This window comes from Pogoniulus pusillus, chromosome 9 (assembly GCF_015220805.1).
Source record: "Pogoniulus pusillus isolate bPogPus1 chromosome 9, bPogPus1.pri, whole genome shotgun sequence".
Taxonomy (NCBI): Eukaryota; Metazoa; Chordata; class Aves; order Piciformes; family Lybiidae; genus Pogoniulus; species Pogoniulus pusillus.
Window position 1 is genome coordinate 7,923,409 of NC_087272.1, and position 21,385 is coordinate 7,944,793.

Here is a 21,385-nt window from a genome sequence, read left to right on the forward strand (position 1 = left end):
AAACTAAACCAAAATCCAACACCTCTTACTCTTTCTGAAATAAAAGGCAAAAGCTCTATGTCAAGCACAGTGCTGAATGACACACTTCTATAGTGCTACAATGGTTTAGTCAATAGTTTAGTCAACATTTGGATGTGGCACTTGGTGCCATGGTCTAGCCTTGAGCTCCGTGGTAAAGGGTTGGACTTGATGATCTGTGAGGTCTCTTCCAATCCTAATAATACTGTGATACTGTGATATTAGAAGATTTGTGCATAGTTTCACAGAATACCAGGTTGGAAGGGACCTCAGCACTGAAATTGAGAACTGTGTTTATAAGGAGAGATGAAGTGCATGTCATGACTGAGAAAAGGCAAGAATTATCAGGAAGGTCCACACACTTTTTCACACACACTCATATACACAAGTCTATTCATGCTAAGATACTGATCTTAGTATTTAAGTTGCTTATAGAATCAATCAGGTTGGAAAAGACTTCAAAGAGACAAAACTTATTTTAGGATATCCTGACTTCAAGCATGAATCTTTCTTTAGAACAGTCAGCTGTAAGTTGTTCATCAGCAGGTTGGCCATAAGGAAAAAAAAAACTAGGCATACTTAAACTAAAATCTGAGGTCTGCTTGCTTCCCAGAAGTTTCTCTGACAACACCCTAAATTCTTTACTTTCAAAGCACTTACTCCTCTCACCCCATTAATTTTCTAATAGGCTTGGGAATTGCTAAGCCATAGACATTTACAGCTTTTAATAAGAAGAAATAGGCTTTTTAAAAAATGTTAGGAATTAAAGCTGCATAAGCACTCTCAAATTAGAAGTGAATCTTCAGAAGGATTAAAGCACTCCAGAATATGAGGCTGGCCCAATCATAGCTCCTATCTATTTTTCCATTAGTCTGTAATCTCTTAAAGTCATTTCATCCTGGATATTAAGTGAAGATCTGCAGTTTTTCGAGGAAATAAGCAAGTATCCTTAGTTCTACTAAACTTGAATTCAACAATCCCAAGTGATAAACATCAGAGCTACAAAGCAACTTTTTATCCATGGGAAGTATAGCCTTATCTGAGCAGAAGTGGGATTTCCCCTCTTAGGTCTTCAAAGTTGGCAAGACTCACTGCAGCAATTCACACACAGAAGGCACTTCAGCCAATATAATTAAAATCTGGGGTTCAAGTAAAATAATCTATTCAAAGTCTCAGAAGTTCTTCACAAACATGCTTCCTGGAAGATGGCAATCTATACTTTCAGAATGTAATGTTTTGTTTCTGAAATCAGTGTAAGCATGAAACAAGATGACAAAACAATTTGAACCCAGCTTAGATCATCACAGGATATTAGGGGTTGGAAGGGACCCAAGGAGGTCATTGAGTCCAGCCCCCTTGCCAGAGCAGGGCCACACAATCTAGCACAGATCACAGGGGAACACATCCAGACAGGCCTTGAAAGTCTCCAGAGAAGGAGGCTCCACAACCTCTCTGAGGAGCCTGTTCCAGTGCTCGGTGACCCTTACAGTAAAGAAGTTCTCCCTTGTGTTGAGGTGGAGCCTCCTGTGCTGCAACTTATACCCATTGCTCTTTGTTCTATCACAGGGAGCAAGTGAGCAGAATCTGTCCCTCTTCTCCTGACCAGCCCTCAGATGTTTATAAACACTTATTTAATTCCTTGTCAGTCTTTTCTTCTCCAGACTAAACAGTTTCAGGTCCCTCAGCCTCTCCTCATAAGCCATGCCCTCCAGTCCCCTAATTATCCTTGTAGCTCTCTTCCAACCTGGTTGATTCCATGATTCTATGAACATGCTCTATGCATTGGATATGCATAAAAAAGTAACTGAAGGGAAGCACTTGAAAAGCAGTTTACGGCAACTACTCTTCAGTGAAACCAAGAAAATTCCTCCTTGCTAAACTGCAGTTACAGCATAAGGCTTTGCACCACCTATACTTAGAATCATAGAATCAACCAGGTTGGAAGAGACCTGCAAGATCATCCAGTCCAACCTAGCACCCAGCCCTGGCCAGTCAACTAGACCATGGCACCAAGTGCCTCATCCAGGCTTTTCTTGAACACCCCCAGGGATGGTGACTCCACCACCTCCCTGGGCAGCACATTCCAATGGCAAATCACTCTCCTCCTAAAATCCAGCCTAGACTTCCCCTGGCACAACTTGAGACTGTGTCCCCTTGTTCTGTTGCTGGTTGTCTGGCAGAAGAGACCAACCCCCACCTGGCTACAACCTCCCTTCAGGTAGTTGTAGACAGCAATGAGGTCCCTCCTGAGCCTCCTCTTCTGCAGGCTGCACACCCCCAGCTCCCTCAGCCTCTCCTCATAGGGTTTGTGTTCCAGACCTTTCACCAGCTTCGTCACCCTTCCCTGGACACCTTCCAGCACCTCAAACATTTGCACAACGCCAAGTTTTCAAGAATGGAACAGTACTGCTCACAAATCAGAGATCACTCACCAATGCAGTGAGGAAAACTGGCACCAAGCAGAGCAAGTGTCAAAAACACCAGTAAAAAACAGAGCTACTTTGCAGAGCTCAAATCCAGACTGTCAGCTACAGATGAGCATTGAGTATGGCCAGGCAGATTTAACACTGGCCAGAGAGAGACTCAGGAATTCTGATTTTCCTTCATTTTCCCTTTCCATTTTCCAATTATTTACCAACCTTAAACTATGGTACCAGTACTATCATCTGCATTTCCAATATCTTCTCACAGGATATAAGCCACAGGTGCTAAGATTGGGCATGGAAGGGAAAACAAAGATTTGGCACAAATCCAAGCTATTTAACAGCTGCAACTAACTTGAATGCATTGCTCTGTTTACTACTATGTCATGGGTCCAATCCTTCCTTTATCTTGTAGTCAGCTCATTTGTCAACTTCCATGCCTTGAAGGGCATGAAGGCCATAGCTGCCACATTCCTTATTCTGCCACACAGTAGCTACTGCTTGTGATTTTTCTAAGTAAATTTCTCATAAGAAACAGAGAGAAGAGCTAGATTTATTATTCTAAAATTTTCAGGTGTAATTATCCCCTCCTGCCTCACCAGTACATTTCTTAATCAGCCATGGAATCCCAATTGTGTGAGGTCAAAAAGGTCAAATACACCCAGCTCTCAACTTCAAAGTGGTTATAATGGCAAAGGCTTGTGAGGAAGCACTAGATGGACAATCAGTAAATCCAGAACCTGAGCCTAAGGCAGCAGCAGAGTGTGCTCTGGCTGCTTCAACAACCCATTTATGCTCATGACAGAAAAAAAAAACATGTCAGGGAGACTCCAAAACTAAACCTGTACAAAATGTGTTTACAATCCTTCAATTTGATCTAAGTCAGTGTCTAACAAATGACTGAAGTATCATATAAATAACATTCAAGTCATGATAAACATACTCCTTGAATTCTGCCTCAACTAAGAGAAAACACCACACAATTGTTCCAATGAGTTTCCATTCAACTAAAACAATTACTATTCATATTACAAGTTAAAAAATACCAATTGCAACATTCATTACAGACTCTTAAATTAATAGTTAACACGAGGTTTTTTTCATAAGCCATGTATTTCTTGGTTTATCCACTCTGGTAATTGATTTAATGCCTTATCTTCTATCAGAAAAGTCTTAAAACATAAGAAAATATAGTCATTTTTAAAAACAGAGTAAAGCAACTGCTAAAAAAGACTCCTCTTAGCTAATTTCATCTGTAGAACCAAAGCACTGGAAGCAGACACTTCTTTACACTCTCCATTTTTTGGTGGCTGGCTGCCTGGCTAACGAGTATCAAAAAAGTTTGGAAAAGTTAACAAATACACTAAGAAAGTTTTGAAGTTTTCAACAATTCCTAAAAATATTTGCTTATAACATGCCTAATTAAGTGGTGAATTGTTTATTCACTCAGAGGAGAGTGACATAAAAAAGAGTATTCTAATGAGCTCATCTCAAAAATGACAAATAAAGCAACCTTGTCACTCAAGCTGCTGGCAGCTACAACCAGAAAAATAGAAGCATCAAAGGCACACACAAAATAAATCAGGAACATTAACTCAGACCCTCCTCAGGTGGTGCTTTGCACAACATAAACTAATTTGAGGAATAGTTTTCTGTTAAGCACAACAATGAAAGAGGAAAACAAGAGAAATTCTTACAAAACAAGAACAAGCACCAAACATGAAATGGGTTGAGGCAGTCAGAAGACTCTTGAGACAGAAGATATTTACTAGACCTTATAAATGGGATGGACACTGCACTTGAACACTTCCTAACGTGTACACTGAAACAGAAATGCTGCTCGTTGGTTTTCTTTTAGAAGAAAAAATGGATTTCACACAGCAGTTATTCAAGGCCTTAATTTAAGCCTAGCCAATACACTTTATCTGGATCAATATATCCGAGGTGCATACAGGAAACTAAAAGCAACTGAGTGGAGGTCTATTTATTTCCAATAGACCTGAACTGTCACCTATGTTCTCAGTCTGTCACTGAAGCAATCTTTGATTACATGCAAATCAAAGTTACCATTGGGAAACTTTGACCATACTTCTTTTGATAAAATAAATGTTTGTCCTGCTTCACAGAATCAACCAGGTTGGAAGAGACCTCCAAGATCAGCCAGTCCAACCTAGCATCTAGCCAGTCAACTAGACCATGGCACCAAGTGCCTCATCCAGGCTTTTCTTCAACACCTCCAGGGATGGTGACTCCACCACCTCCCTGGGCAGCCCATTCCAATGCCAATCACTCTCTCTGACAAGAACTTCCTCCTAACATCCAACCTATACTTCCCCAGACAGAAATTGAGACTGTGTCCCCTTGTTCTGTTGCTGGTTGTCTGGGAGAAGAGGCCAACCCCCACCTGGCTACAACCTCCCTTCAGGTAGTTGTAGACAGCAATGAGGTCCCCCCTGAGCCTCCCCTTCTCCAGGCTAAACACCCTTGTCATCAAGCCATTAAGTCACCTTCTCACTTTGGTATTTCTTCTATTTCACCAAAAAAGAAAAAGTCAGACTGGACCAGTGGCATTCAATTATGTGCATGGATTAAAGTCATCTGGTAGACTTTTCACCAGTTGAAGGTTTTCACTCATCAGGCACTCCCACCCTCTACCACCAAACTGGTGGTTAAAAATAAAGAGTGATGCATAGCTGTATTGTATGAGGGATTTCTGGGAGTCCACCCAGGGCACTTGAGAAGATCAGAGAGATAAAAGCAACTGTATCATTCTTGTGCTCTTAGTTAGAAGTACACAGGTACCTGGAGAGAGTGAACATAATATGGGATATACAGATATAGCAGACCATTGTTGCACGACAAGTGTTCTTTGTCTGTGGCCTCTGGACATGAAAAGAAAAACACTTTAGGAGTTTTCAGAGTATGAAGGTAAGTTTCAAGAAGAACAAGAGAAAAAAATATCATCAGTGTACCAGTCAAGGAAAAAAAAATAGACACAAATTTGAGTTGACTACTACTAAAATTCAATATTGAGTTTAAAGAGGTTTTTTTTTGCTCTTATTTTTGACATTATATCTTTCTTAAAATAAATGTGTAACTCACTTAAGATGTACATTCTCTCCAAAACTATTTCCTCCTTCAGATTTTATCTCAGTAGAACTATTGTTTACTGGCTCTAAGAGTAAAAGATTAAGCAACACAGAAGTCCAAGAGGAAAGAGAGCACCCAAGCCTTTCCATAAAGTTGCAAACAGATGCCACTGAAAGGAAAACTAAGTAATGCCAGTGATAGAGTCAAAACAGTTTTGTTCTACTCACTGTTGATTTAGGAAGAGAAGTGCTCACCCAGGGGCAAATACTTCTTGTGTTATTATTAACCAGATCACTGTAACATGCAGATACACACACAAATATTTAAGTCTTCAATAAAATGCACTCGAGATAGTCAAGAAAACAAATGAAGCAGCTTAGAAAGAACATACAAACATAGGAGTAGGAGACAAGTGGTGTCTAATTAAATACACTAAACACTTAATGTTGCAGGAAGCTCTATAAATTACCTTCAGAAACAAACCCACAGCTCTGTTTACAGAGGAATTGTTTCCTAACCCCCCTCCCCCACCATTCAGATACAGAGGTGACTCACAAATATATAATCTGAGATGCAAAAATAGTGCAAAGTGCTTGTCCAGATAATGACCAACTAAATAGCCGAGGAAACAGAAAGTAATTTTTGAAGAGCTAGAATGACCCAGAAAGGCACAATGGTGTTTAAGAAAATCTATTAAAGGCTACTACACATACTAAAGACAGAACTCATATTCCACTGCTTTCAAGTATAAAAGGTTTCCCCAAGGAAGCAAATACCAGGAAAATACATAGAATCAACCAGGCTGGAAGAGACCTCCAAGATCATCCAGTCCAACCTAGCATCTGCTGGCTCATGTTCAGCTACTATCCACCAGTACCCCCAGGTGCCTTTCTTCCTGGCTGCTCTCCAGCCACTGTCCCCAGCCTGTAGCACTGCTTGGGGTTGTTGTGGCCAAAGTGCAGAATCCTGCACTTGGCCTTGTTAAATCTCATCCCATTGGCCTCTGCCCACCCATCCAGCCTGTCCAGGTCCCTCTGCAGGGCTCTCCTACCTTCCAACAGATCAACACCTGCTCCTAGCTTGGTGTCATCTGCAAACTTACTGATGCTGGACTCAATCCCCTGGTCCAGATCATCAATAAAGATAGTGAACAGGACTGGGCCCAGCACTGATCCTTGGGGCACACCACTAGTGACAGCTGCCAACTGGATGTGGCACCATTCACCACCACTCTCTGGGCTCTGCCATCCAGCCAGTTCTTGACCCAGCACAGAGTGAATCTGTCCAAGCCATGAGCTGCCAGCTTGGCTAGGAGCTTGTTGTGGCAGACTGTGTCAAAGGCTTTGCTGAAGTCCATGTCACCTTATAAAGACAAACGTTTTCCTTCCACAGCCTGTAATCTAGTTCTTACCAAAACATTCTAGCTAGCTTCAAACCAGCACACTCCCTGACTCTGCTCAAGACTGACAGTCTGAGCTCAGCACGAACAGGAGAGGAGTGTTTCCTGGGTGATCTGAACACCAGACTGAGTTTCGCATAATGGTTTTGAGGAGGAAGAGCTCACTTACCATTCAAGGCTCCATGAGATTCATTTCCTCTTTGCATTCACATATTTCTATATAAATTACCTGGTGCACCAACTGATGAGCTAACAAAACCCTATAGTAATACCCAAGAGGTCCAATGCACTTAAACTGCAAAAGAAGTTACACCACCAGCTATGCTGCAATAAATGAAAAGTTCTTTGCTGTTAAGAAGTAGAAATTAAAAAGAAGGTTATGGTATTTATTTTCTCTGCAACATAGCAAAAATATCATCTCAATTTCTGGGAAATTGTGGGATGGATGAGACTAGCTACTGGCATTATAAACAAGCACAACCTCTGCTATGAAAATAAAATTACTGTTGGTTAAAACTTCTCCAAAAATGGAAGAACACTGAAAGAAACTTTGCCTGATTCAAAACAATGGACTGTATTTTCTGCCACGAAATACAAAGCTTTATTTACCAGCTGAGGAGAACTCTGCTTCCTCCTTCCATCCCCTTCATGGCTATTTTCTAAGTCCCTTCACTCTCACTTGGACTCAGAAAGGCACATGTGCATTCCTAGGACTGAGGAGACTTGCCTTTTTACTCTTGTCATCATAACAGTAAGACAAGCTAGCACGCACAAAAAGTGTTTTCACAGCTAGCACTGTCAGGTTGCCGTGAGAGACTGTGTAACCTCCTTCCTTGCAAGTTTTCATGACCTGATGGAGCAAAGCTGTGGGAAACTCCATTTAAATTTAGTGTAGGAATTTTTAACAGATAACTTCCTTCTGAATTACTCTACGGCTGTATAGCCTTTAGCTCTCTCAGCAAGCCTCTCTACACCTCTCTAGAACAGCACAGCAGCTGTTTGTTAGCTACAATTGCTGCATGACAACCACCAGTCAATTAATTAATTCCCAACTGTCTTTCTATGTTCATTTATTTCACAAATTCTGCAATCTCTTTGGAATTTCCTTTTGTCCTATATTTGCATGTTTAGCACTTACGAGTCCTGGAATTGTGTCCAGGGCTTCCAGAAAATGCAGCAATAGAAATAAAACCAAAATTAAAATAAAACTCAAGAAAACAACTGTGTATCAGACACAGGTTTAAGAGTTACTTTAAAAGTAATATATGCTTGAGTGATGAGAAGTGTCTGGGCTGCATCAAGACAAGTGTTGCCAGCAGGGAGGTGATTCTCCCCTTTTACTCTGCTCTTGGCAGACCCCATCTGGGGTCTGAACTGGATGATCTTTGAGGTCCCTTCCAAACTAAACCATTCTATGCTTCTATGATAAGGAGTTAGAAAACACAGATGAAAAGACTAAAACTTAATGGAACTGGCCACATACATATGGCAGGTGCATATATCCTTCTCTTATTACCATAATGTGAATGAATTCTGCTTGCAGGAGAACATGGACGGTAAAAGAAAAACAAGCTCAACTTGTATAATTTTCAAGAGACTTCAGGAACTTAAACTGCTGAGAAGAAGGAAAGGAATCATTTCAGATCACCATTCTTCAAGATGGGGTAAGTGATGAGAGAAATAACCATCAGGTTCCACTGGAGAGAGAGAGGAGGAAAATATTTTTGCTAAACAGAGTATTTAACACAGATATACTCTTAGCTACTAGTTGCTCTTTGCCAAGACAAATGGGCATAACTCACAGAGCACCTCTCAAAACCTGAGCCATACCTTTAACCTGACATGCCAAGATGGAAAAAGCATCCATCACTTTCCAATTACCTATTTATCACCAGTAAGCTATTCTTTTTACTATTTTTCTCCCAAGATAAAGTCTTTTTGTAGTTTTGCAGGTGAGTCATGAACACTGGTCTGCCATAGTAACAAAAAACACAGAACCAAAGGAGCAGAGACTGGGAGAGGCAGAAATCCAGCACCAGGAGAAATTATTTTATTGGCACACACATCAAAGAAGCTGAAGTTCAAAGCACTAAAGCTAAAAAAAAACAAAAACCAACAAACCAACCAAACCAAACAGCCTTTCAGTTATTTCTCATTCACTGCATTGGATCGTTCATCAGATGTACCAACACGGAATAGCTTCTAACACTGTGCATTAGCTGACAAGCAAATCTGAACATCTGATGAGCATTTGAGACCCCTGTGCTTGGAAGACGAAACATAGCTGCCTCCCCCAGTTCCCAAGTTACTTACTAGGTCACCTCGAGGTGTTTCCTGGTAGTCTGCTGAGAAGCAGGACATGGAAGTCCATGCGCCATTGCTCTCACCGGCCTGCCGAGGAGGCTGCGCGTACTGCCGGTACGTAGCACTCTTTGGTGTCCAGCGGAACAGGTTGATGGACTCACGGACACAACGCTCAATGTCAATCTCTGAGCAGGGATTTAAAGACAAAATAAATGCACAATCAACAATAGCTGATTAACAATAGTTACAACATTGCTAAATAGACCTGTGTGCATCTTTAACCTCAGGCAGAAGGCAGATAATTTCTTAAGACACATTTTCCAGTTGAAGAAAAAACAAAACCACCCAAACAAATGTCAAAATTTCTTATGAAAAACTAGCAGGCAGGCTTTGAATTTTTGGTTTGGGTTTTGTTCTTTTTCTTTTTTTTCCCCTGTAAAGAAACTGCCACCATTTTGAGTTGCAGCCTTGTCTCCTGAGGTTCTTCGCTAAGGAAACAGCAGCAGTACTTTTTGTAATAAGCAGGATTGTACTTTTATAATGAAAGCAGAATTTAGACAGTAAAAAAAAGCCCCATTAATCTGAGCTACAATCATTAACAACACAAGAAATATTTGGTGGTGAGAGGGCATAGTAATCTGCAAACAGCTGAAACTGACAACAGAGAACTGGGGGATGGAACAGGAAAACTACATGCAGTGGAAATTCATGAAGGACCTCAAAGCAGAAACTGAAATTGACAAAGCGAAGTACCAAGACAGACTTGTCAAAATATTTTTCTTGAAGCAAACCCTACAATTCTAAGAGGAATCCATCTAGAGGAACACAAAATGCAGAAATAAATTCTCTTAAAAATGATTAGCAGTTCTCACACATCAGGATGGAAGTAAAAAAAAAAAATCAGGAGTCTGATGTTTTGTGATTCTTGGCCTTTTGGTTTCTCATTTCTTCTAATCAGCATTGGCTTCAGCTTGGTAACAAAATTCCATGGAACAACAGGAAAGGCCAATATCAATTAGAAGTAGTGAAAAATAAAACAAACAGATTGTGTTTTTCACCAAAAATAATAAAAATGTATGCAGTCTAGCACGTAGATGTATATTTATGGGAAAGCTCAACATTTACCACGCAGAAGAGAGACAAGATATCAGTAGTGAAAGAATTTACTTGCATTCTTCTTTAAAAAAACAGTTAGTTTCAAGACACTGGAGCTGTGATGGTTTGGGTGTTCCCCACCTCCCCACACTTTAGAAATCACCCACACTAGACTCAGACGGCTCTGGAAATATGAATGAAGCTTATATTTACAGCTAGCACAATATACAAGCAGATATTTACAGTATATACAGTTATAGACAGAAACATACAAGGGAATAGGTAATACAGAAACACAACTCCCCTCCCAGAAACCTGAGTCCCCAGGAGGGGCTTCCAACTGCCCCTTCACCTTCCCCCTACCCCTCTAAACCTTACCCCAGTCCCAAGGAAGAAGAGAGGTTCGGTCAGAGGGTTAGGAAGCAAAGTGGGTTAGTCCAAAATGGAGGGTGAGGTTAGAGAGATGCAGCTCAGCCAGCAGCCCCAGTGAGAGTGATGCTGAGTGGCTTATCTATGTTTTGACTGATGCTTTTATACATCTCAGCAAGCCTATGAGGGAAGTAGACATCACCACTGTTTTCCTTTCACAGCCTTTAATCTAGTTCTCACCAAAACATTCTAGCCTGCTTCAAACTAGCACAGGAGCTAAAGACAACATCAGCCTGGTGTAAATGTTTAGAGTACTTAGTTGCACTGCATGAACAAGCTTCACACTTGAATGACCTGCAGGACCATATTCACCTGTTGTTGGAAATTCTGAGTTAAGAAAAACGACTTCCTATCAGTAACTAAATTTCAATGCAATCTTTTGCAGCCTTGCTGGATAAGATCTTTTCTCTTTCTTGTTGCTAATTAAGATCTGTTGTGCTATTTCAATACTGATTTTTTCTTGTGCCCATTTAGAATCATCCAGGGTGGAAGAGACCTGCAAGATCATCCAGTCCAACCTAGCACTCAGCCCTAGCCACTCAACTAGACCATGGCACTAAGTGCCTCATCCAGGCTTTTCTTCAACACCTCCAGGGATGGTGACTCCACCACCTCCTTGGGCAGCCTATTCCAATGCCAACCACTCTCTCTGGCAACAACTTCCTTCTAACATCCAGCCTAGACTTCCCCCGGCACAACTTGAGACTGTGTCCCCTTGTTCTGTTGCTGGTTACCTGGGAGAAGAGACCTTCAGGCAGTTGTAGATAGCAATGAGGTCCCCCCTGAGCCTCCTCTTCTCCAGGCTAAACAACCCCAGCTCCCTCAGCCTCTCCTCATAGGGTTTTTGTTTAAGTATATGAGAAATGATTCAATTCCCAATTAAATGTCTATTTTTTGTTATCACACCAAGACCTTTGCATTCACACAACATTAATTTTGCTTGCACTCTTTAGGCTCCCAAGTAACAGTGTTACAAGGCAGAAAATCCAGAAGCTTACACATTAGTAAAAGCATGCAGTTAGTCTATCACAAGTTTAAATATATCAAGCCACTGCCTAGACTCTTCAGCAGGACTGAGCAAACGACCAGAGTGTATGTCATCAGGATGCTAGACTATTTTTCATCTGCAAAACACTTAGAAGAATACCTTCCTGAGAGCAGGCTCTACATAAATCTCAAAGAGTCAGCAAGAATCAAGCCAAAACATTTAGAAAGCACATGGAAGGCCTGTTCCCTCCTGCAGATGTACATAAAATACTTCTGTGCTCTCCAAGGTCCCAACACTGAAGTGTTTTGTAGTTTAACAAGCACCTGCCTCCCATTTTTCCTTTATACAAATCATTGTGCTGGAAAGCCTCTATGGAAAATTTGCTGACACAGCATGGTGGCATTAACTGGGAAGAGTGGACTTAAAAATAAAAGTGGAAGTTTAAACGCAGTATTAAGATTTAAAGTTTTCATTTCAGAATTTAGTATGCCATCAAGCAGTCTGGTTAGAAACTGCAGAGCACCTCCACTTCAAGCACCTGCCACCCATGTACCTAGGAACTCAAAACTTCCAAATTTAATTCAAAAACATTGCTTTTGGGAGTTCTGGCTCAGCTGAGCTCAAATATTTCACCGTAAAGCAGCAATCTAGCTTTAAAAGGAACAATTGTATGGCATCAGCGAATTGCTCCGTTTCCTAGCATCGAAAGGCTTTTCCTAAGATTTCTAAATATGCAAGTAAGAGGGGATTGAAAAGGGCAGGGTGGGAAAGTCTGCTAGTTTGAGCCTAGCTAGAATGTTTTGGTGAGAAGAACTAGATTACAGGCTGTGAAAGGAAAACAATGGTGATGTCTACTTCACTCATGTATAGGAACAAGAAATAAAAACATTAGATAACCACTCACCACTTCTGCTGGGGAACTGGCTGAGCTGCATCTCTAACCTCATCCCTCTCTGCTGTTTCTTTGACTGATCCACTTTGCTTCCTAACTCCCTGGCTGAACCTCTATTCTTCCTTGGGACTGGGGTAAGGTTGAGAAGGGTAGGGGGAAGGTGAAGGGGCAGTTGGAAGCCCCTCCTGTGGACTCAGGTTTCTGGCAGGGGTGCTGTGTTTCTGTATTACCTTTTCCCTTCTATGTTTCTGTCTATAACTGTATATACTGTAAATATCTGCTTGTATATTCTGCTAAGCTGTAAATAATAAGCTTCATTCATATTTCCAGAGCAGTCTGAGTCTAGACTGGGTGATTTCTGAAGTATATGGGGGTGGGGAACACCCAAACCATCACAGAAAGTAAACACAGTGATTTAACAGTAACACACTGGTTTGCCATGGCCCCAACCCTGTATTAAGCCTACTGAAATATTGCACTCATTTTCTGAACTAAACCTCCTAGTTACTCCAAGATGTTATTATATTTGCTCCATTCGAACTAAATTATCATAGAATCATAGAATCAACTAGGTTGGAAGAGACCTCCAAGATCATCCAGTCCAACCTAGCACCCAGCCCTAGCCAGTCAACTAGACCATGGCACTAAGTGCCTCAACCAGGCTTTTCTTCAACACCTCCAGGGTATCACTTCCTATCAAGCTGTTGCCTCCCTCTGACGACAGCCTCAACCAAAAAGGACGGCTTGGCCTGACGCAGCTCCTTTTCAAGCTACATATATTTAGTGCTTATTATTATTGTAGATACAAAAAAGAAGTAGACTGCACTTGAAGCATCAATTTAAAGGCAGCACACCTGTGACAAAAGCACATGAACTTTGTTATTTTTACAGTAAACCCACACAGGTACAGATTGTTCACAGCAAGTAAAAGGAAGCAGTGGAAAAAACAAACCCAACATGACAGCTTTGGGCCTTTCTTAATGAAAATGTACACAGCCCAAGTCCGTCGTGAAGTTAATCAATTCCAGAGGTGCTTCTTTGGATAACAGAACACCAGCTAAGAAATTTGGCCAAAATGAACTGCTTCTGCATTTTGGAATCAGCCCAGAATTACAGGTGTGGTTTGACATCTCTATCCCAAATATTTTATTACTACCCTACCAGGCAACATTGGCTTTCACCGCACAGCCACATAAACAGGCCAGAAAACCTCTGTGCTATAAACCCAGGGAAGCTGAATAGGTCACTTAGCTCAATCTCCTGATTAGTGCTCTCAGAAGAAATAGAGGTGAGACATCATAAACCTTTTCTTTCCTGATGACATATAAAAAGACACACTAAACCTAGATATTAAAAAGGACAAACCTAGGAAGAGGACATTTCAATCCAACCTTTCTATCTATTACTGCTAGAAGAAGGTTACAATAAGCAAAAAGGTCAATGAAAAAATATTCTATATAATTGATTTCATACATTACAGGACAGTTGTGTTATTGCTTTGTGGAAAGCAATTTGTCCTTATTCCCACATATCAGCATCTCTTTCAGTGCATCTTGTGGCAAAATTTCAAAGCCAACATAAATATCAATCGCTAATCTTAGAACTCTTCAGCTACTAAGGTAGAAGTCTTTGTTGTTCTTTCTATGTGAGGTGTGCATCTTTCAAGAGCTGCCAGAAGGACAAGTGCTGTCAATTAAGGAGCAATCTTACTTTTTAATGTAACACAGCTGGTGTACAGAAATTGCACCCAGCTAGGAAAAAAAAATGCCTGGATGCAGAAGCAAAGGAACAAATTACAGTACTATGTCTTCGTGTCTTCAGGCAGATTGCATGTTACATGGCTGTAATAAGGATCAATAATTACAGCAATAAATTGACAGGCTACCTTGTCTGAGAGCATGTGACTCTACAATTCTTTTAGTATCTTGAAATAAAAATAATTCCCCAAATTGTTCTTCACAGTCAATATTGTTTACTACCTCTGGATTATACTGCTGTTTTCAGTGTACATCTGACAATTATCTTGCTGTTCTTCAGCCTGAATGCCCACAGTTAGTATGACAAAAATGGCAAGGTCCTGGCTCTTGATTGGTGAAAGGACATCTGCATCATAGAAGAATCACAGAATCAACCAGGTTGGAAGAGATCTCCAAGATCAGCCAGTCCAACCTAGCACCCAGCCCTATCCAACCAACTAGACCATGGCACTAAGTGCCTCATCCAGGCTTTTCTTGAACAGCTCCAGGGATGGTGACTCCACCACCTCCTTGGGCAGCCCATTCCAATGTCAACCACTCTCTCTGGCAACAACTTCCTCCTAACATCCAGCCTGTACTTCAGAAACACTTGGAAATGAGGGACTTTTGGTTTTATATAATAAAATTGCATACAATGCCCAAAGAGCAGAAAAAAAACCTTGTTAGTGTCTTGACTTAATCAATAAAGGAGATGTCTGAAGACATCTAGATAAAGAGCTCTGTAGCAAAGTGTATAATAAAGGTAATAATTCAAGTAGAAATGACATATCTACATGACACTTCCAACAGCAGGTCTGTTTGCAGCCTGTGTATACACAGGAGAAGCTGAGAGTTATGGGAAGTCCAGTTGTTACAGTAGGTGCAGTTATGCAGTTGTCTGAACCAGTTCACACAACACTTGAAGTAGGGAGCAAGAGAGAGAGAGGCAGCAGTAAATACTGTGATCCTCTGAGATATTTGGCTCCATGAAGGACAAACATGACTCATTTTCTTACTCAAGATTGTAAAATTTGCTCTGACTCAGCAGTTTAGTGGAACGATTTCATGAAAACACCTTCTAATGTGGAAGTGTGATGCTGTCCTTCACTGACAGAGGTGAACAGAAGACACAAAATGATGAATGACTGTACCAAGAGTAGAGGATTACTGTAAATGCACCACAAAATGCTGCCCGCTGTCTTACTGAGATAGAAGACCGAAAGAGATCAGATTAAGACTGCAATGTCAGCTAAACTCTACCAGGAAAGTGTGGCTTAAATGCTTTTATGAGGTGTGCCACTGCTGTTTACCCACAGACATGTCTACAATTTAACAAAACGTTGAAAATATCTACTCCAGCCCCAACATCAGATTAGGATGCTGGCCTACAACAGTGGGAATTCACACTCTATCATGGAAATGGTCAGATGGAGGCTACTATGCAAAACCCAAGAGATACACAAGAATAAGGGGAAATAGAGCAGATGCACAGAAGAATGAGCATTATTTCTTCACTAGATGATAACCATCTACAGAAGAAGCATAGAAGGACAGGTATAAAAACACAGCAGGGTTCAGCTTAGAGGAGAAACTTCATAGAATCATGTGTGCCACCCACACAACATCCAACAAGATGGCTTTACTGTGCTCCTTGGTTTGTTACAGTATTTCTAAAACTGACTCAACAGATATTTAGCAATCTCAAATCCTAGAGGAACTCAGCTCCTTTATCCTCAGTCTGTTTTTCATAGAACTAACAATCAAATACTGAGGCTTAGTATGCATTAGTAAAGATCATGCTGTCTGTAAATTTCTAGCTGGGTGGTAGATATGAGCCTGTTCAGCTGCTGGTGTAACACTGTAAAAAACACTACAATGGGAAACTAACCAAGCCAAATGTTTATGGAACTGGTCAATTTCTGAAGAGCCATAAGTAGAAGACCACTGTGCTAGCAAAGCTCTCCTCTTGCTAGCCTTTGGTGTACTTTTAAGGAAACAATATAAAGTAACTTAGAATTTCTGGTTGTGAAATAAGAAAAAAAATCAAGTAACTTTGAAAAGAGGAAGCTCTAATTTGACCCACTGTTTCCTAGATGATTAATGAAAAAAAAAAGCACCTTTAGGTAAATATGAATATCTAAAAGAGTATTTTGAACCACATAACACCCACAAACTACCAGAGCAAGACAACATATTCTGCAAGACTGAAATGTTAGTAATTCCCCAGAAATGCAGCAATTGTAAACAGAAAGACAATAACCATTTGCTTATGTACTCACACTCAAAACTGCTTTTATTCCTTAAAGAAGATACTACAGTAGATAATTTATTACTTAAAACTGCTTTTATTCCTAAAAAAAGATACTACAGTAGATAATTTACTACTTAAAACTGCTTTTATTCCTAAAAGAAGATACTGCAGTAGATAATTACTTAAAACTGCTTTTATTCCTAAAAGATACTACAGTAGGTAATTTACTGAGACACAAAAGTTTCAGTGCTCACCATTAGTGAAGCCTATGCTGGTGTTTCACGATGTAAAACCGGTAGCTTTAACATCTAACATCAGCCCAAGCTTGCCAATACACATTTCTAAATGGTTCCAAGTTGGTTACATAATTAACCTAGTCAAGTAAGGGTCAAGTTCTCTAAAGGTCTCTAAACCCCCTCCACTTGAATTTACATGTGAAAGTATTTAAGAAATGCCTTTCTAAATATGTTAAAACCTCCCCCCCCATCTTTGAGGCGTTCTAAAGTTTGCAGCATTTCAGAGTTACATTCAGGCAGACACGCTTGTGGTTTATACTCCTTCAGCTTATCTGACTGCTGAATTTGTTTCCTTAGAACTCTTTATAAGCATCTTCAAGGATTGAAGAACTAGCAAGAGCTCCTTGCCTGGCTCTGAAGCCCAATGACTTATGAGTAGCCTATCCCCTACCGATGCCTGTCTAGACTGTTTAAACTTTTGCAGTGGCAGAGGTTTCACCTGACACACTCCTGATGGGCACTCAGCCCATTTATCACCATTTTCAGAACATAGCATTCTTCACATACAATATGAGCTTTTCCCAGTTGGAGACCTGTCCTTCCTGAACAAGTTTTGCCCTTGAATGTTAATGATCCAGTCCTGAAATTTATTCTGAGTCTGCAGTTATCAAAGTCTTAGCTTGAGGTACAGACTCTGTTCTAGTTCTTCGTGTTTAGTACTGGTCTTTTCTGTTGATTTCTACTGAACTCCAGCTCTTTATGTATTAAAAACAAAGAAGTTCAGACAGAGAATCAAATCCTTCATGCAGACTTATAAAGGCAAATTTAAGTTCTTTGAATATGAGGTCTACTTTAAAGAGCTATCCCAAAGTATGAGGCTGCTGAGAATTTACTTAGACTTTGTTTCTCACTCTCTATTGTGGGAGGAAGATTTTTCTGACTGTAAGACATTCCAATTCTGTCTGTACTTAAACAGTTATGTGCATCTCCGTTAAGAATACTGGATACACACACCTCCAAAATAGATCTCCAGTCAGTCACATGCTGCTAATGTGCATTTTAATCAAAGAATTTTAACAACTGTAGTATTGTGCAGCTCATTATAAAATCCTCCTTGACTAACAATTAAAGAACTAAAGGCCATTGGGAAAACTACTTATATCTGTACAGGCAAACACACACATTCAGCAGCAAGACATAGATAGATATCCTATTAGGCACATTGCTCTCCCAGAAATGCTGCTCTGTCAGCAACATGTTCTGTCTTTGTAAAAGGGAAAAAAACCACCTTGCTTTCTAATCCTGAACAAGTTACGTTCACAATTTTAATGAAATAAAACATGAAACTTTTTTCCAATACAAAAAAACCCTAATTTGCCACATCCAGAATGGAAGCTCAGGTAAGGGTGGCCTGAATCTCCATGCCTAAAATCATTAGTATGTTTGATGGTCTTCGGTTTTATTCCAGGATAAAGGTGTACAAAATCCTACATGACTAACAGGAGGATGATTCTGTTCTCTGAAGTCTCCTTTTACTAAGAAGTGTACACAGAGGTTCTATCAAGAAATACGATGCATAAAGCTGTACCTCAGACTGATTAAAACCTGCATGATGAACTCACTTTTCACCCTTTTGATGAAATGCCATCTCTTGAGACACAGTCCTCTGCTAAAGGAGACATACTTGATTTTCTTCTTCAAGTGACAACTTGGAACTAGCAAGAACACTACTCTGAATAAAATAGAGAATTTGGTTTCTTCTTTCCCTGTGGTGTGTAACCCACTGCAGCATTTCTCTTTCGTCTCAGGAAGGTGCAATTTGTAAACAGACCAGTATTTTTTTCATGTCACTACAAGTGGAGAACATGAATCATTAAAGTGTTCACAGCTTCAGGTAAAATGGCATCAGTCAGACTCTGACTCCACTGAACAGCCTTGGTGAGCAGGTGTGTCCTAACAAATTGTTCTGCCTCTGTACCAAAGCCAGCTCCCAAGTCTCCAACTAAACAACACCTACTATAAGCTATGTGCAGTTTCTGCTTCAGAAATGCCATTATTTAGCAACAATAATCTTGAGGGATTGCACTCTAAAACACACCTGCCACTTGTACCTTAGAAAGTCATCTAACACAGCAAAGATGAGGAACATGTTCAGAAATAAGATGTCTCAGTGATTATCAGTCATACATGCATCTTTCAAGAAAGAAACCTAGAAACATGACTTCTGTTTTGCTTCTGATGTCTTCTGATATTTCCAATCCAATTGTTTCTGTTTCAGGTAATAGTTAAAGTTCCATTACCACTCCTGCCACATGACAGAGACCAAACTGAGATTATTTTTTTCAGGCACACTGCCACTTGAAAAAACACTCCAGCTTTGCTAACTCCATTACAAAGCACCTCGCCGTGTCACCTTCTGTCTCTTCCAAGTTCGGTGTTTTCATCTCAGTGTTTACATTTGTTTTACCACTTCTTGAATAAAAAAAGGGTGACACCAAACACCCACTAAGTTAGTGTAGGTTTGGTTGCTAACTGCCATTTCTTCCTCCTACCAAATCTTAGTTAAATGCTGAACCACCAGAAAATCTGACGCAATAAAAGTGTATGAAACACAGACGCAGGCAGAGAAAGAGTTCTCATGAAAGAAAACCAATGTTAAGTCAAATGTTAGCTACCTAGCATCAGACACACTTCCACGTGAGACCTCTCTGATCTGTTTCTTAATTCTGCTGCTGGCAGTTGTGCTAGTTTGAAGCAGGCTAGAATGTTTTGGTGAGAAGGACCAGATTACAGGCTGTGAAAGGAAAACAATGGTGATGTCTACTTCACTCATAGGCTTGCTGAGATGTATAAGAATCAAAACATAGATAAGGCTACTTCTCCTGCTGGGGAGCCCTGAGCTGCATCTCTCTCTCTCTCTCTCTCGCCACTCTGACTAATCCACTTTGCTTCCTAACCCCCTGGCCAAACCTCCATTCTTCCTTGAGACCGGGGTAAGGTTGAGAGGGGGAGGGGGAAGGTGAAGGGGCAGTTGGAAGCCCCTCCTGGGGACTCAGGTTTCTGGGAAGGGTGTTGCATTTCTGCATTACCTTTCACCTTGTATATTTCTATATATAACTGCATATACTGTAAATATCTGCTTGTATATTCTGCTAAGCTGTAAATAATAAGCTTCATTCAATTTCCAGAGCTGGCTGAGTCTAGTCTGGGTGATTTCCAAAGTGGGGGAACACCCAAACCATCACAGCAGTAGAAAGGTGTGATTTGTAATTTAAACAAACATTTTTAGAAATAGCTGCTGTAAAAACAATAAATCTTCTGAAAAAGGTTTGACAAAGTTGCAAGATGGCAGTAAAAGAGCTTTATCAGTTAGGAAAGTGAGCTGCTTTCACTGGTTGCCTGAGATAAGCCATTGCAGCGTACAGAAAGCTTTAAAAGCCACAGGAGTTTTAGGCTGTTGGGCAACAATTGATTTTAGACTGAAATTATTGCAGGTGTTTTGAACACCATAATCTCTTCCTCAGGGTGACCCAGTTTCAAGTGACAGCTGTTTGTAAATTACTTTCAGAAAATTCTCAGGTGTGGTGCACAATTTATTCCAACCAAAATAGCAGAAGTCCTGTTTAGAAGACTAAGGTGACAAAATCCCAAAGGCAAACAGTAGTTATTAATCAGAAACAAAAGTATGTTCAAAGAAGTTACAGATTACAGAAGTCTCAGCTAGATCAGTAACATTTAACTTTGTTAGAGTGGGACCATCTCCCATCCTCATTTTTTCTTCCCCCCTTTGTTGTCAGTTTATGGTATGGTTTGGATTAATCACACAATACTGTTGACATCTCAAATATTGCAGGCATCAATAACATTAAAAAACAAGTCAGAAACATTTTAACACCTTGTTTTCTAATCGAGTTACCAGTAAGGTTGTCATAAACTGTAATGAGCAGAAAACATATATGTTATAACACTATCATTTTAGTGAATGAATTTTATCATAGAAGCAGGTATGTATCATGAGAACTAATGTGTTCTTACACATGACTTCAGTACCAAGTACTTCAAACTGTCAGTAAGTCGACTGGTTCAAGATAAACTGGAATTTAGAGAGAATACCCAAAGAAAGCAAATATGGAGAAATGACCTTAGGCAAGAAAATAAGTTAAGTATTGTGCTAGTTTGAAGTAGGCTAGAATATTTTGGTGAGAACTAGATTACAGGCTGTGGAAAGAAAACAGTGGTGATGTCTACTTCCCTCACAGGCTAGCTGAGAAGTATAGGAATGAGAAATAAAACATTAGATAATCACTCTCACTGGGGCTGATGGCTGAGCTGCATCCCTCTAACCTCACCCTCCATTTTGGGCTAATCCACTTTGCTTCTTAACCTCTGGCTGAACCTCCATTCTTCCTTGGGACTGGGGTAAGGTTGAGAGGGGTAGGTGGAAGGTGAAAGGGTGGTTGGGAGCCCCTCCTGGGGACTCAGGTTTCTGAGAGGGGAGTTGTGTTTCTGTATTACCTTTTACCT

The 21,385-nt window shown here is 40.4% G+C and overlaps 1 protein-coding gene across 2 annotated transcripts in view; it reads right to left on the minus strand.

Moving 5' to 3' along the window:
• Nucleotides 1-21,385, minus strand: part of TBCK (TBC1 domain containing kinase) — a 105,161-nt gene that overhangs the window by 22,280 nt on the left and 61,496 nt on the right. For both annotated transcript variants that reach the window (XM_064148440.1, XM_064148438.1), the window contains one exon: nt 9,244-9,419. In XM_064148440.1, coding sequence (XP_064004510.1) covers nt 9,244-9,419 — 176 coding nt within the window. The remainder of the gene's footprint in view (nt 1-9,243; nt 9,420-21,385) is intronic.